The sequence below is a fragment of the Neomonachus schauinslandi genome, chromosome 9 (genome assembly GCF_002201575.2).
Source record: "Neomonachus schauinslandi chromosome 9, ASM220157v2, whole genome shotgun sequence".
Lineage (NCBI taxonomy): Eukaryota > Metazoa > Chordata > Mammalia > Carnivora > Phocidae > Neomonachus > Neomonachus schauinslandi.
In genome coordinates this window covers 82759701-82773291 of record NC_058411.1, presented here as the reverse complement: position 1 = coordinate 82773291, position 13591 = coordinate 82759701, and the positions used below count along the sequence as shown (strand labels likewise).

At 59.7% G+C, this 13591-nt stretch overlaps 1 protein-coding gene across 1 annotated transcript in view; it reads left to right on the top strand.

Annotated features, from left to right (window-relative positions):
* The window catches only part of SPTBN5 (spectrin beta, non-erythrocytic 5), a 43061-nt gene that overhangs the window by 9625 nt on the left and 19845 nt on the right, over nt 1-13591 (top strand). The window contains exons 9-28 of the mRNA XM_021695742.2: nt 162-315; nt 408-608; nt 688-894; nt 1322-1522; nt 2086-2238; nt 4502-4632; nt 4851-5090; nt 5396-5695; nt 6680-6920; nt 7079-7218; nt 7401-7500; nt 8236-8406; nt 8935-9090; nt 9525-9739; nt 10140-10317; nt 10539-10739; nt 10963-11079; nt 12075-12232; nt 12628-12763; nt 13002-13147. Coding sequence (XP_021551417.1) covers nt 162-315; nt 408-608; nt 688-894; nt 1322-1522; nt 2086-2238; nt 4502-4632; nt 4851-5090; nt 5396-5695; nt 6680-6920; nt 7079-7218; nt 7401-7500; nt 8236-8406; nt 8935-9090; nt 9525-9739; nt 10140-10317; nt 10539-10739; nt 10963-11079; nt 12075-12232; nt 12628-12763; nt 13002-13147 — 3546 coding nt within the window. The remainder of the gene's footprint in view (nt 1-161; nt 316-407; nt 609-687; nt 895-1321; nt 1523-2085; nt 2239-4501; nt 4633-4850; nt 5091-5395; nt 5696-6679; nt 6921-7078; nt 7219-7400; nt 7501-8235; nt 8407-8934; nt 9091-9524; nt 9740-10139; nt 10318-10538; nt 10740-10962; nt 11080-12074; nt 12233-12627; nt 12764-13001; nt 13148-13591) is intronic.

The following is a 13591-nucleotide window of genomic DNA, read 5'->3' as shown; positions in this document are numbered from 1 at the left end:
AAAAATACTGCTGACTTGGCAACTTCCTCCACGTTGACCCTCACCCCCCAGTCTTCTGGGCCCCCTGTTGAGTCATCCAGAACAAGTGTCTCAGGGGAAGTGTCTGAGCCTGGTGGGGAGGCCACTCCCCAATCCCTTCGGGGCCCCTTGCCGTCCCTCAGGCGGGCCTTGCTGGAGCAGAGCGTGCAGCAGGCAGAGTTCCTGCACAACTGTGGGGAGGAGGAAGCCTGGCTGAGAGAGCGCCGGCAGCTGGTGCAGGAGGAGGCCGTGGGCTGGGACCTCAGCCAGATCAGAGCGGGCCTGCGGAAACACAAGGTACCTGCCGCCCGCTGCCCTGCCAGTCCCCACCTTGCTGCCACCCTTTCTTCCCTTCCCTTCGCCCAGCTCCGGACTCTGCACCCCGCCAGGCCCTGGAAGCCGAGCTGCGCCACCACCAGGCCGTGTGCGCTGATCTTGTGCGGAGGGGATGCGACCTGGGTGCCCGCGGGCCCCCCACGCGGCCGGATCCCCGCGAGAGGGCCGAGGCGCTGCAGGGCGCGTGGCAGCGGCTCTGGGCCCGGGCGGCCCGACGGGGGGCGCGGCTGCAGGCGGCTCTGCTCGTCCAGCAGGTAGCGGGGCGGCTGGGCGGCGGGCGGCCGGGCAGGCGCGCGGGGTCGCCCGGTGCTCAGCCTGCCCTCCTCCCCGCAGTACCTGGCCGACGCGGCGGACGCGGCCTCGTGGCTGCGAGAGCAGCGGGCGGCGCTGGCGAGCGCTCCGTGCGGCCGGGACCCGGAGGCCGCCGAGGCCCTGCTGCTGCGCCACCGGCGGCTGGAGCGCGCGCTGCACGCGTTCGGGGCCGAGCTGCGGCAGCTGGACGAGCAGGCGCGGGCGGCCGCGGCCCAGGTGTCGCTCACGGTGCGTGCGGCCCGGCAGGGCCCCAGAACTACGGGCCTCCAGCTCCCAGTGCACGCGTGGTCTCAGCGCTGCCCCTGTGTCCCGTGACCGCTCGGAAGGTGGAGATGGGAGGGCTTTTGTGGTCGCTGACCTGGGAATCCTGGCTTTCCGCTGGGCTGGGGGAGCGGGCACCCATCCTCAGCAACATCCCGCCTCCCGCCCAGCCCAGTGCGGGGCATCCTGTCTGCCCACGCCTATGGAGGTCGTCCAGTATAGTCTGGCTTTGCTCGTTTCGCCCGCCAGTTTCCAGGCATTAACCAGGCATTCCTTCTGGAATGCCCTCTTCTCTTTTACCAGCCCAGGGACAACCGCTGGCCCCTCCCTGCCAAGCCTTCTGTGCTTAGGGGAGCCCGCAGTGGACATGCTGCCCTCTGTCCTGTCACTACAGGTGGTGTCTGCCCTGAGCTCTCCAAAGGAAGGCCTGAGGCACCTGGGGACCTGGAGTGAGGTCTCCTGCCACTCCGCCCCCCCGGGCACCCAGAAGATGGCCCTCTCAGCTGAACCTGACGCTAACTTTGACCCTAACACCATACTCCAGACACAGGACTGCCTGAGCCAGGACTATGAGGGCCTGCAGGCCTTGGCAAAGGTACCACTCTTGTTCAAGAAGACAGTCAGGGAGCACCTGCTCTGTACAGGACCCTGAGGTGTGAGCCCAGGGACTGAGCACTTACTGTACGTGCATGCCGGCCGTAAGGAGTTTACGTCATGGCAGGGAGGATGAGAAGTCAGTAGATGGCTGTGGGTGTGCTGGGAGCCCAGGTCAGGCTGGGAGCTGGGGAGGGCATCTCTGAGGAAAGGACACTTTGGCTGAGACTGGAACAAGGAGGGGCTAAGAGCAGGTAAAGCCGGGCGGGGCGGGGGGGCAGGGGAGACGGGGAGACCATGCCCTAGGCAGGACCTATGCCAAGGCAGGAAGGAGGCCCTGGAGGAGTAAAGGCCAGAGTGCCTGGAGCCCCGAAGTGAAGCTGGGAGGGGTAGGCTGCAGGGGGAGAGCCTGGAGGGCTAGGCAGAGCCAGTTCCCACAGAAGTATGGCTGCACCTGAGAGCCAGATCAAAAGAGCACATTCTGCCCGGAGGGGTGACGGACTGCTCTGAGGGCCCTATGGGGAAGCTGACCTCACCCCCACCCCTGGGCCGGCCTCTCCTCAGCACCACAGGGCACGGCTGGAGGGGACAGTAGCCCTGTGTGGCTTCCATGGCTTCTGTGGGGAGCTGTGGTCCTGGCTGGAGAACCAGACAGCCCTGCTCCGAACGCTGCAGCCCCAGGCCCACAACTTGGAGGTCACACAGCTCACATATGAGGTACCGCCCCCGTTGGGCCGAGGTGGGGGTCTCAGCTGCTCGGCCCCGCTGCCTCTCCTTCTCCCCCATCCTTCTCCCTCCCTGCCTCTCCGGTATTTGCGCCCGTGCCTGACCTGGCCATGTTCACTCTAGTCCTGTCTGGGAAGGAGGAGCAGGGCGTCTGGCCTTGAATTTTTTTTTTTTATTGAGGTATAACTGATATATGACATGATATCAGTTTCAGGTATGCAACATGAGGATAGGATATTTGTATGTATTGTGAAACGATCACCACAGTAAGTCTAGTTATCATCAACATATAACATATTATTAACATAATGACCCAATACACGTGTACGTTTTACAATAAGTCTAGTTAACATCCATCACCACACATAGTTACAGAATTTTTTTCTTGGGATGAGAACTGGGGGGGCTCTTTCAACTTTCAAATATGCAACACAGTATGATTAACTGTAGTTCCCATGCTATATATTCCATCCCCATGATTTATTTATTTTATAGCTAGGAGTTGGTGCTTTTTGACCCCCATTACCCATTGCACCCACCCCCAATTCCCTACTCTGACAGCTACCAATCTGTCCTCTGTATCTTGTTTTGTGTTTGTAAGTCCCCCATTGAAGTAAGATCACACAGTGTTTATCCCTATCTGACTTATTTCACGTAGCATAAGGCCCTCACGGTCCATCCCGTTGTCCCAAATGGCAAGATTTCATTCTTTTTTATAGTATGAAAGAAATATTTAATTCTCTTGGATGTGGTAGGTATATATACCACATTTTCTTTTTCCATCCATCAGTGGACATTTGGGCTGCTTCCATATCTTGGTTACTGTCAATAATGCTGCTACAAACATGGGGGTGCAGATTATCTTTTCAAGTTAGTGTTTTCATTTTCTTTGGCTAAACACCTAGAAGTGGAATTGCTGGACCATGTGGTAGTTTTATTTTGCATTTTTTGAGGAACGTCCGTATTCTTTTCCATAGTTGCTGCACCACTTGACATTCCCACCAACGGCGCACAATGGTTGCCTTTTCTCCAAGTTCTCGCCAACACTTTTTTCTAGTCTTTTTGAGAACAGCCATTCTCACAGGTGTGAGGTGATCTCTGGTTGTGGTTTTCATTTGCATCTTCCTGAAGATTAGTGATGTTGAACACCTTTGAATGTATCTGTTGGCCATCTGTATGTCTTCTTTGGAAAAATGTGTATTCAGGTCCTCTGCCTATTTTTCAATCAGATTATTTGCTTTTGGTGTTGAGCATTTTGAATCTATTGTTGTTTCTGGTATAAGGTAGGGGTCCAGTTTCATACTTTGCATGTGGCTGTCCAGTTTTCCCAGCACTGTTGAAGAGACTGTCCTTTCCTCATTGTATATCTTTGACTCCTTTGTCATAAATTAATTGACCGTATGTACATGGTTTATTTCTGGGCTCTCTATTCTGTTCCATTGATCTATATGTCTGTTTTTATGCCAAGACCACACTGTTTTGATTACTATAAGTAATTACTATAGCTCATTATAGTAAACTATATAGTTTGAAATCGGGGAGCGTGATGCCTCTGACTTTGTTCTCAAGACTGCTATTCCTGTTCAGAGTCTTTGTGTTTCCATACAAATTTTAGGATTGTTCTATTCCTGTGAAAAATGCTATTGGAATTCTGATGGGATTATATTGAATTTGTAGGCTGCTTTGAGTAGTTTGGACATTTTAATAATATTAATTCTTCCAATCCATGAGCATGCTATATCTTCCCATTTATTTATGGGTTTTTTCCCAGTTTCTTTCATCAGTGTCTTATAGTTTTCAGTGTGAGGGTTTTCATCTCTTCTGTTAAATTTATTCCTAGGTATTTTATTCTTTCTAATGCAATTGTAAATGAGATTTTTTTTTAATCTCTTTCTGATAGTTCATTATTAGTGTACAGAAATGCAAAATATTCCCATAGATTGATTTTGTGCCCTGCAACCTTGCTGAATTCATTTATTTGTTGTAACAATTTGTTGGTGGGGTCTTTAGGGTTTCTGTATATAATACGCTGTCATCTGCAAATAGTGACAGTTTTACTTCTTTCTAATTTGGATACCTGGCTTTGAACTTTTAAAGGACCCTCCCAGCCCTTTAAGGACAGAGATCCCAGTCCTTCGAGAGGGATCCAACTCAAACACCTATGTAGCAGAGGGTGTCTGAGGTCATTTGTAGTCTTGAGGGCAGTATGGGAAGAGAAGAAGCTTCCTCAAGGCCTGGGTCTTCCTTTCCTCAGAACTTCCTCACTGCTCTGGCTGTGGGAAGGGGCTGCTGGGCTGAGGTCAGCAGCAATGCGGAGCAGCTGAAGCAGAGATATCCTGAAGATACCCCCCAAATCCAGCAACAGCAGGAGGAACTGAGCCGGAGGTAAGAATGAGGGAGTGCAGGATGGGCTGAATGCAGTTCCCAGGCCTGCATGCCTGCTTACCCACCTCCCCAGATGCCAAGAGCAAACACTGGGCATGTCAGAGACAGGGTGTGGGGACGGCCAGCCTGGTAGCAGCTATTTTGTGAGGCCCTGGCCAAGGCCCTAGGATGGATGGGGATGTCCCCGTGCTGGAGACATCCCTGCTCCCTCCGCTCAGGTGGGGGCAGCTGGAAGCCCTGAAGAAAGAGAAGGAAACGCAGCTGGTACGCACCACAGGTGTGTGCAGTTTTCTGCACGAGTGTGGATCCACACAGGTCCAACTGCAAGACCTGATACTCCAGCTGGAAACCCTAGAGCTGGGGCAGTCAGAAGACAGCCACCACGCCCTGCAACTGGCCCAGCAGAAGATGCTAACGCTGGAGAGCAGCGTCCAGTACCTGCAAAGGGCGGCCATGAAGTACAGCCTGGGTTTGGCACGGTGACGGGGCCCTGGGAGGCCGGGGAGGACTGAGCAGGGTTGTGGAATGAGGTTGGGCCAGAAGTTGGAGGATGGGCAGGATGTGCTGTCTGAAAGGCAGGGGCGCAGGTGGGGGAAGAGCATGAGGAAATGCTCCGAGGAAAGGGCGAGCCACACAGGCTTGCTGCCCCTAGGGGATGGGGAGATGGGAGTGCGGAATTGCCACCCCTTCCCCTGGGGAATCCAAGCCTGGACCCCAGGCCCCGGGGCAGTGCACTGACGAGGCGGTGGACCCCATCTCCCAGAGCGGAGGAGTCGGACCCCACAGAGAGCCGGTCCCTGCAAGAACAGGTGGAGCGGCTGCACGGGCTGCTGGAGCGGGGACAGCAGCATGTGGCCCGACAGGCCAGGGCCCAGGCCGAAGCGCGGGCGCGGCGGAGCTTCCTGCGGGAGAGTCAGCATCTGCTGCTGTGGGCGGAAGGTGTCTGGGCTCAGCTGCGCAGCGAGGCGAAGGTGGTGGATGTGGCCTCAGATGTGGCCTCGGCCCAGCGGCTGCTGATGGAGCACAGAGACCTGCTGGAGGAGATCCAGCTGCAGCAGGAGAGGTCAGGATGGGAGGGCAGACAGGGCGGGCTTCTGGCTGGCTAAGGCCTGTGGGGACAGGCCACCAGAGAGGGAGAGGCAGGAAGCAGAGTGTCACCCGGGAGAGTAGCCCAGGCTAGTGTCCAGCAGGTTTTAAGGAGGGGGATGTAACCAAGAACTGGTCAGGCATCCTGCATACTTCAGGGAGGGGGGTTGGGATGCAGGGCAGAATCTGAGCTTCCTGGAAGGTTTTGTCAAGTGCAGGCTTGGCCATATTCCATCCAGGTGAGCCTGATGGATTGCTTTTAGTCAGGGCAGCCTAGCCTCCCAAGGCATTCCAGATAATGCAGACCCCACAGGCTCCTGGAGTCAGATGGCTCCTCCTCAGGATGGCTGGACCTCTCATCCTGCAGGGATGACGGCACAGGTCTGTCAGGCAGGCAGGGTCACCACGCACAGTCCACAGGCTGTGCCCACGTAGGGGAGCCCGAAGGTGACCAAGTGGGCACTCAATCCATCCCATCCTCTGCTTCCAGACTCTACTAATGGTTCAGGGCTGCCTCACCTCAGAGGAAGTGGAGCCTTTTCTAACCCACACGAAGGTGTCACCTGTCCCCAAGCTGTGTGCCTGTGCGCTCAACTGGCTGAGAGGCACCCTTTCTAATGCTCATGAGCATACGGTGGCACGGATACGGTTTGAGGGACCCTTCTCCTTGCCTGGGCATAGCCAGTAGAATGGTGGCCTGGAACAAGGGTGTGACAGGACAGGGAGCAGGGCCACTACTGAGACCTAAGGAGTGTGCTAGGCCCGGTATGTTCTGCGCATCACCGGTGCGCCCAGGCGCAGCTGCTCCAGGGGACAGGTGAACCACTGGGGCTACCGTCCTCAGACGCCCCTGCCAGTTCCCTCTCTATCGGAGCTCTGAAATGAATGATTAAGGGAGAGGAGCAGAAGGGGGAGGAGGGGAGCCGACGGGGTTTGACCTTCTGCCTGTCATCCTGGACAGGCTGCAGCAGCTGGAGGCCCAGGGCCAGGCCATTTCTGCCTTGGACTCCCCAGACTCCCAAGAGGTGGCCCGTGCTCTGAGGCTCCTGAGCCAGCAAGGCCAGGGCCTTCAGGCCGCCTGGGAGCGGCGACGGCAGCAGCTGCAGGAGGGACTGGAGCTGCAGAGATTTGGCAGAGACGTAGATGGTTTTGCTGCTACCTGTGCCAGCCACGAGGCCTTCCTGCAGCAGGACAAGCTTGGGGTAGGGGGCCAGGGATACGGGGCTGCAGGGCTGCTTCCCCATCACTGGGGGGAGCTTTGAAGTCGGGGGGGTGGGCCTGGTGGCCCTGGGGCCAGCGTTGGACAAGATGGTGCTGACCCCATCGTCCCAAGCATGACCCCGGGTCTCTGCACCCCCAGGACGATGTAGGGGAGGCCCAGAGCCTGCTGCAGCAGCACCAGGAGTTTGGGTGGCTCCTGGGTGTCCTTGGCCGTCGAGCAGAGGCTCTGTGGGCACGTGGCGAGAAGCTGGCCCCGAGCCAACACCCTGCTGTGCACAAGTGAGTCAAGGCCCGCGTGCGCAGCACCTGCCACCTTTCTTTCCCGGCCTGCAAGGCCTGCGGCCTGGAGGCTGGGAGGGGGTGTGGGGGGCAGGGCAGCAGCGGGGCACACCCTGGGCTGCGGTGGGCCTTGGGCGGAGTGGAGCACCCCCCAGCCCTCCCCCTCTCCATCTGGCCTGCAGGGTCCAAGAGCGGCTGCAGAGCATCCAGGTACAGTGGACCAGGGTCCAGGAGAGGAGTGAGCAGAGGAGGAGGCAGCTGCTGGCTTCCCTCCGGCTCCAGGTGAGGCCGGCCCAGGTGCCCGAGGCCCCCCCCTCCGGAGGAGTGCCTAGGAGTCCGCGGCTGCGCTAACATTTGTGCGCTGTGCAGAGCCTTCTACAGTTTGCAAAGCACTTTCCCACGTGTTCTGTCATTGACCCTCATGGCCCCTCTTGTGAGACCCGCATTATGGCTCTGATTTTTCCAGATGAGAACAGGCTGAGGCCACACTGTTCGGAGGCGGCACTGGACCCAAAGTCCTGATAAACCCCCTTGCCCTCCCTTGTCTGCCGACTCCCCTTGCCCATCATTTCTGGCCACAGTCTAGGCCCATGTGTGCGCCATGGGCACCCGCTGCAGACCTCGGCTCTGTCACATATTTTTTCAGCCCCCACAGGGGCTCAGAGCTGGGTCAGTCTACAGGCCTCCTGTAGCATAAGCCTATTAGGAGAGAAATGGCCGTACATGATCTGAGGTGGGCTGAGTAGTGAGAACTGACCGAGTGCTCTTGTTCTCTGGGCCCAGGGCACCATGGGGCCCAGGCCGTCCCTCCCCGGGCCTCCTCCTACCGTGAGGGGAAACCTTTCCCTCCCCGTCTCAGCTTCCCTGCCCCCACTTGCGAGCAGTAACCCAGGCCCCACCTGGCACACTGGGTCCTGCGCTTTCCCGTGGAGGTCCGTGAGACCCCTCTCTCTAGAGGTTCATGCAACAGCCCTCACCCCTGGTCATGAGACCCATTCTCTCCTGGTTCTTGGGCAGATATGGAAGCAGGATGTGGTGGAGCTGGTGCTGTGGATAGAGGAGAAGGGGCTGAGGGCAGCGGATGAGCCTTCCCGAGAGCCCAGCAACATCCTGCAGCAACTCAAGCGGCACGAAGCAGCTGAGCGCAAGCTGCTGGCCACCTATGGGCACGTGGAGGGCCTGCAGCAGGTGGGGGCGCCGGACAGGGGTGCAGGGCCTTTTCTTCTTCAAATACCGAGCCCAGATGGATGGCCTGTTTCCATGGAACAAATTCACCGCAGGAAGACTCATTCTCAGTTACTGCGGAATTAGGATCCCCCAGATTCCTCCCCCACTCAGCTGGGTACCCCTCTGTCTTGGTGCCCAAACCAGCCCAGAACGCCTCCATCATCTCTCCCCGCAACGCCACCCCCAGCTCTCCGGGCAGCTCTGGTGCTGCCTCCTCCACCTGAACAAAGACTTCCCTACCGATCCGCTGCGCGCTCACCCTGCTCGACTGGGAGCATCGGCGGAAAGCCCGCCCGCCTCTGCCCACAGATTTGGGGCTGCGGGAAATGCCTGAGCCCTTGCAGCCTGGAGAATGCAACCTGTAGCCAACTACCTGCCCCCGCCCCCGCCCCCGCCCCCGCCGCCTCTGCCACCTGGGTCCCGCCTGCTGTGGCCCCTCATGGTACCAGCAACTCAACAAAATTCCCTCGGCCTTTGTGTCCGCTTCAGGTGGGGAGACAGCTGTTGAGCGACAGGCCCCGTGCCCGGGAAGATGTGCAGGCCAGCCTCCAGTGCCTGAGTAGCAAGTGGGAAGAGCTGAAGCACAAGCTGGCTGAGCAGGGGGACCGGCTCCGGCAGGCTAGACAGCTTCTGGGGCTGCTGCAGGTCTGCCGAAGAGGGGCAGGGCACAGGAGGGAGGCTGAGGCTGCGCTGGGCCAGGCTGGGGGTGGGGGGAACAAGCAGGACGGGAAGGGGTGGGGAGGAGTCTGGGGTATTCTGCTAACTCTGGAGTAGCCCTGGGAAGTCCTGCAGTCTTTAGAGGCCTCTAGCTTCTGGCAAGGGGAGCCCAGCTTTGCCAGTGTGTCTCCTGTGTGCCCAGGGTGTAGTCAGCACAACCGGAATCCCTGTGGGGGAAGAAGCATGAGGGGACGGGAGTGTTCATGAGGCTTCGGGTGCAGGGCGGGGGGGACGACGGGGGGTCCGGGGTCCCGAGCAGATCCTCGGTGAATCTGGTAAGCTGCAGGCGGTGTGGTCTCGGAGTCCAAGAACTTGCAAACCTACGCTACAGAGCCCAACGCAGAGCCCTGCACTCTCCCCAGGCTGCCGAGGACAAGATGGAGCAGCTGGATGGGGCCCTGCAGAGCGCAGAAACCGGGCAGGACCTGGGCTTGAGCCAGGGGCTCCAGAAGCGGCACAGCCAACTGGGAAGCGAGAGCCAGGCCCTGGCCGGCAAGATGGCTGCCCTTGTGTCCCAGGCCCGCCAGGGGCTCACTTCCCAGACCATCGTGGAGCAGACCCAAAAGTGCCTACAGAGGTACCCACCGGCTTGCTCCATCTTCACCTCACTCTGTGCCACCCCCCACCATGTGAACATGAGGACGGTTTCGCCCCATGAGCCCAGCAGTGGCATCTACAGGACTTGAGGTTGTCCAAATCTCCTTCCCTTACAAGGAGGGTCATTCCTGGCTTAGGAAGGCCAGAGACCCCAACTTGGCATCCTCAGTACCCCACAGTCTGAAGTCAAGCAGGTCACCTGGGCGAAGGGTTGGGCCCTGGGCCCTCTCCAGCTGCCTCCCTGTTGTCAGATGAGGCTTTCCCCCATCCTCTGCTTTGTTCCTCGTGGGTCCCTGGCTGGGCTGTGGAAAGCCCTGAGGGCCTTGTCCGCCCCCCTCCACCGCCATTCCCACCGTCCGCCCTCTTCTGCCTCCCCCCAGGTTCGAGTCCCTGCAGGGACATCTGGCCGCCCGGCGCCTACAGCTGCAGGCCTCAGTGGAGCTGTATCAGTTCTACCAACTGAGCAACCTGGAGCTCACTTGGGTGGCTGAGCACATGCGCAGTGCCGGCTCCGCCCCATGCGCCAGCGGTGCCCAGAGCCTTCGCCACAAGCACGAGGTAGCGGCCCCCTTTTCCTTCCAGGATCCTTGACCTCCCATTCCTAGACTTTAGAATATCACCAGTCAGGGTGTCCCGATTTCCAGGTCTCTGCCCCCAGTTATTCCCTGCCCAGGAGTTTTGCCCCAGTGGAGCCCGGAGCCACATCCACGGCTCTGTTCCAGGCCCCCTGTGACTAAGGGAACCCGGAGGTGACAGCCTGTCATCCTGTTCTATGGCAGGAGCTCCGGGCGGAGGTGAAAGCCCACCAGGGACAGGTGCAGCAGGTTCTGGGCTCCGGACGGAGCCTTGCAGCCTCGGGGCACCCCCAAGCCCCCCGCATCCTGGAGCAGTGCCAGAAGCTGGAGGACCGCTGGGCAGAGCTGGAGCGGACGTGTGAGGCGCAGGCCCAGTGCCTGCAGCAGGCTGTCGCTCTCCAGCAGGTAGGAAGTGGAGAGCACCCGGGATCACGCTGTGAGGGTACAGGAGCTGGGCCTCTCAGGGGGCGCGTCAGTTGGGAGAACCCTGGCCCGGGAGCTGGCTAGTCCCCAATAGGCACAGAATCCTCTCCGCTCAGGCTGTTGGAGAGCCTAGCATGATGTCCCCGAGGGGTGGTGGAAGGTCCCATCTGACATCATCAGGGTGAGGTGGCCTCATTCCTGGCAGTGTTTGCTGGCTGCGTCGGAGCTGGAGGACTGGGTGAAGGAGAAGCAGCCCCTGGTGAGCCGTCAGGACTGTGGTGAAGACGAGGCAGCAACCATCAGGCTCATTGGGAAGCACCAGGTACCATGTCCCGGGCAGCCTCCACACAGTCTGCACCGGGGTGACGATGAGCCATGGAGAGGGCTGTCACACTTGCAGAGGGCACATCATCCTCCTTCCCAGAGGCACAGAGCCCTGCTGTTTCTCCCTGAAGATATGGCCAGCTCCTTTCCTGCCAGCCCACCAAGTCCAGCAAGGCCCCCTGCCCATCCCCAGTGCTCCCATTCTTCAGAGACAGCCCTTTGAAGAATTCCTGCCCCCCTTCTTGGACCAGTTTACGCTGACCAGTTTACACCCCTGCAGCCTTGGGATTTCTCTGCTTTCTTCCTCTCTTGCCCCAGCACCTTCTCCCCTCTTGGGGTCACCTGTTCTAACCCTCCCCATATCTTCCGCAGGGTCTTCCTCCCACACTTTGAATGTCACCCTTTGAGTTAACCAAATGCCCTCCTGAAACCTACCTCCCCCCACAAGCATCCCCCTGGTTAAAGGGAGGGAGGCCTGGAGCACCCTCCTCCTTCCTGGTCTCGGACTCTCAGAACCCCACAGCCCTGGACCCCACAGCAGCCCTGGTTCCGGCTGGCACTGAAGCGTCCTCTTGCCTGGGCATGGGTTTCTCAGCCATTCCTACAGGGCGTGCCTAGAGCCATGCCCTTGTGGCGCTTCGGTGTCCCAGAGATCCTGGGCAGCTCGCTTAGCCCCGGCTGTCGCGGTCTACTGTATCGTTGGGATCTAGTGCAGTGCCTCCCGTGCCCTCCCCCCTTGGCCCCACTTACCCTCCCTTGCTAAATAATGAGCCCTCTGAGGGCACCCCTATGTCCTCACTTTTATGGAACAGTAAGAACTCCATCAGTATCGGGCAGGTGGGTGATGGGTGCATGGCTGGAGAGATGGGTTGGGGATGAATGGTGGGTAGATGAGTGGATGGATGGGTCTGAGGATCCGTGGCTGAATGGATGGGTGGGTAGATGAAGGAGCCACCCAGTCTGCGCCTGGCCTGGGTGCATGTGTTCTGGCAGGCCCTGCAGCAGGAACTGGCCCTCTATTGGAGCTCCCTGGAGAAGCTTGACCAGAGGGCGCAAAAGCTCGCTGGCCCCGGGGCCGCTGAGCCTCTGGCCGTGGTCCGGGAGAGGCTCCGGGAGCAGCTGCAAGCACTGCGGGAGTGGGCAGCCACATGGTAAGGGCCACTGCACCCACTCTGGGTACGGGGGGCCTAGCCACGGTTGACTGTTCCCATACTGTGACCCTGAGTTGGAAGGAAACCATGGCCCCAGGCCCACAGAGATGTGTCAGAGGAGTCCTTGCTGGGAGTCACTCACCTCCTTCCATCAAGTCCGCAACCAGGCCCGCTGGGCAGGAGCTCAGCCCCCTGCACCCAGCTCCCAGCTCTCGTTTCTTCCCTGCATATGCACCCGCTGCCCTGCACTGGCCCTCTTGGCTTTACTTCTCCCCGAATCCAGAGCCACAGGCTTGCACAGAGACCACAAATAAGCTCCTTCAGGTTCCCCCCTTCCGCTGGGCCAGCTGTCCCCAGGGGAGTGTGCAGGTGGGAACCACGGGCTGTCCCCCCAGGGGCCGGGAGCTGGAGGGGACTCTGAAGCTGCATGAGTTCATGGGGGAGGCTGAGGAGCTGCAGAGCTGGCTGGCTAGCCAGAAGCTGGCGGCCGGGCCAGCGGAGAGCCTCGGAGAAGACCATGCGCACATCCTGGTGAGAAGGGCTGGGGCTGGGAGGACACCCTCCGGTGGAAGGCTGGGGGCAGCGGGCTGGCCTGCAGGGCTGTGGAGAAGGGGGCCATGGGAGTCGGGAGTGCTGGCCAAGGACAGGCCTTCTGAGGAGGTGTGCAGGCACGTGGCTGTCCCACCTGTCATTGCCCAGATGGTCAGGAGGCGCCTGCAGCCTCACCAGCGGGGGGCCGCTCCGTCACCCACTCCCCTCTTCTCCTCAGCACCTCCGCACCAAGTTTGCAAGGTTCCAGCACCAGGTGGAGCTGGGCGGCCGGTGGGTGGCAGCCTGCCTGCCGCTGGTAGAGAGCCTGCTGGAGCTCGGGCACAGGGCCGCCCCCGATGCCCGGCAGAGGCAACAGGACCTGCAGTGAGTGCCCAGTGGGCTAGGCCGGGGGTGCAGGTTTGGGGGAGCGAATGGTGCAGGCAGCTCTTGGGGTGTTAAGAGAGGGTAGGCTGCTCTGAGGGCCACGCTGGCTCTGCCTGCCCGCGAGGATTCTAGAGAGGGCGCGGGTCCCAGGGAGGCTGAGCCAGGCCCTGGTGACTGCGGCCTAGAAGGGAGGCAGAGCTGGGTGTGCAGGTCAGGGAGTCCTGCCCGGACCCCCGGGGACACTTTTCCAAACCCCTGGGTCCCGGGACTTGGGGAAGGAACTGCCTAGCTGCCACCCGCCTGGCGTGGGTCCCTCCCGGCCCCAACCCCAGCCTGCGGGCTCTGAGGCCAGGCCTGATTTGTCCATGACCCCTGGCATGGAGCCTGGCCTGGTGGAAGCCCTAGAAGCTCCGTGAGAGTTGGCTGAGTACATGAGGAATGGAG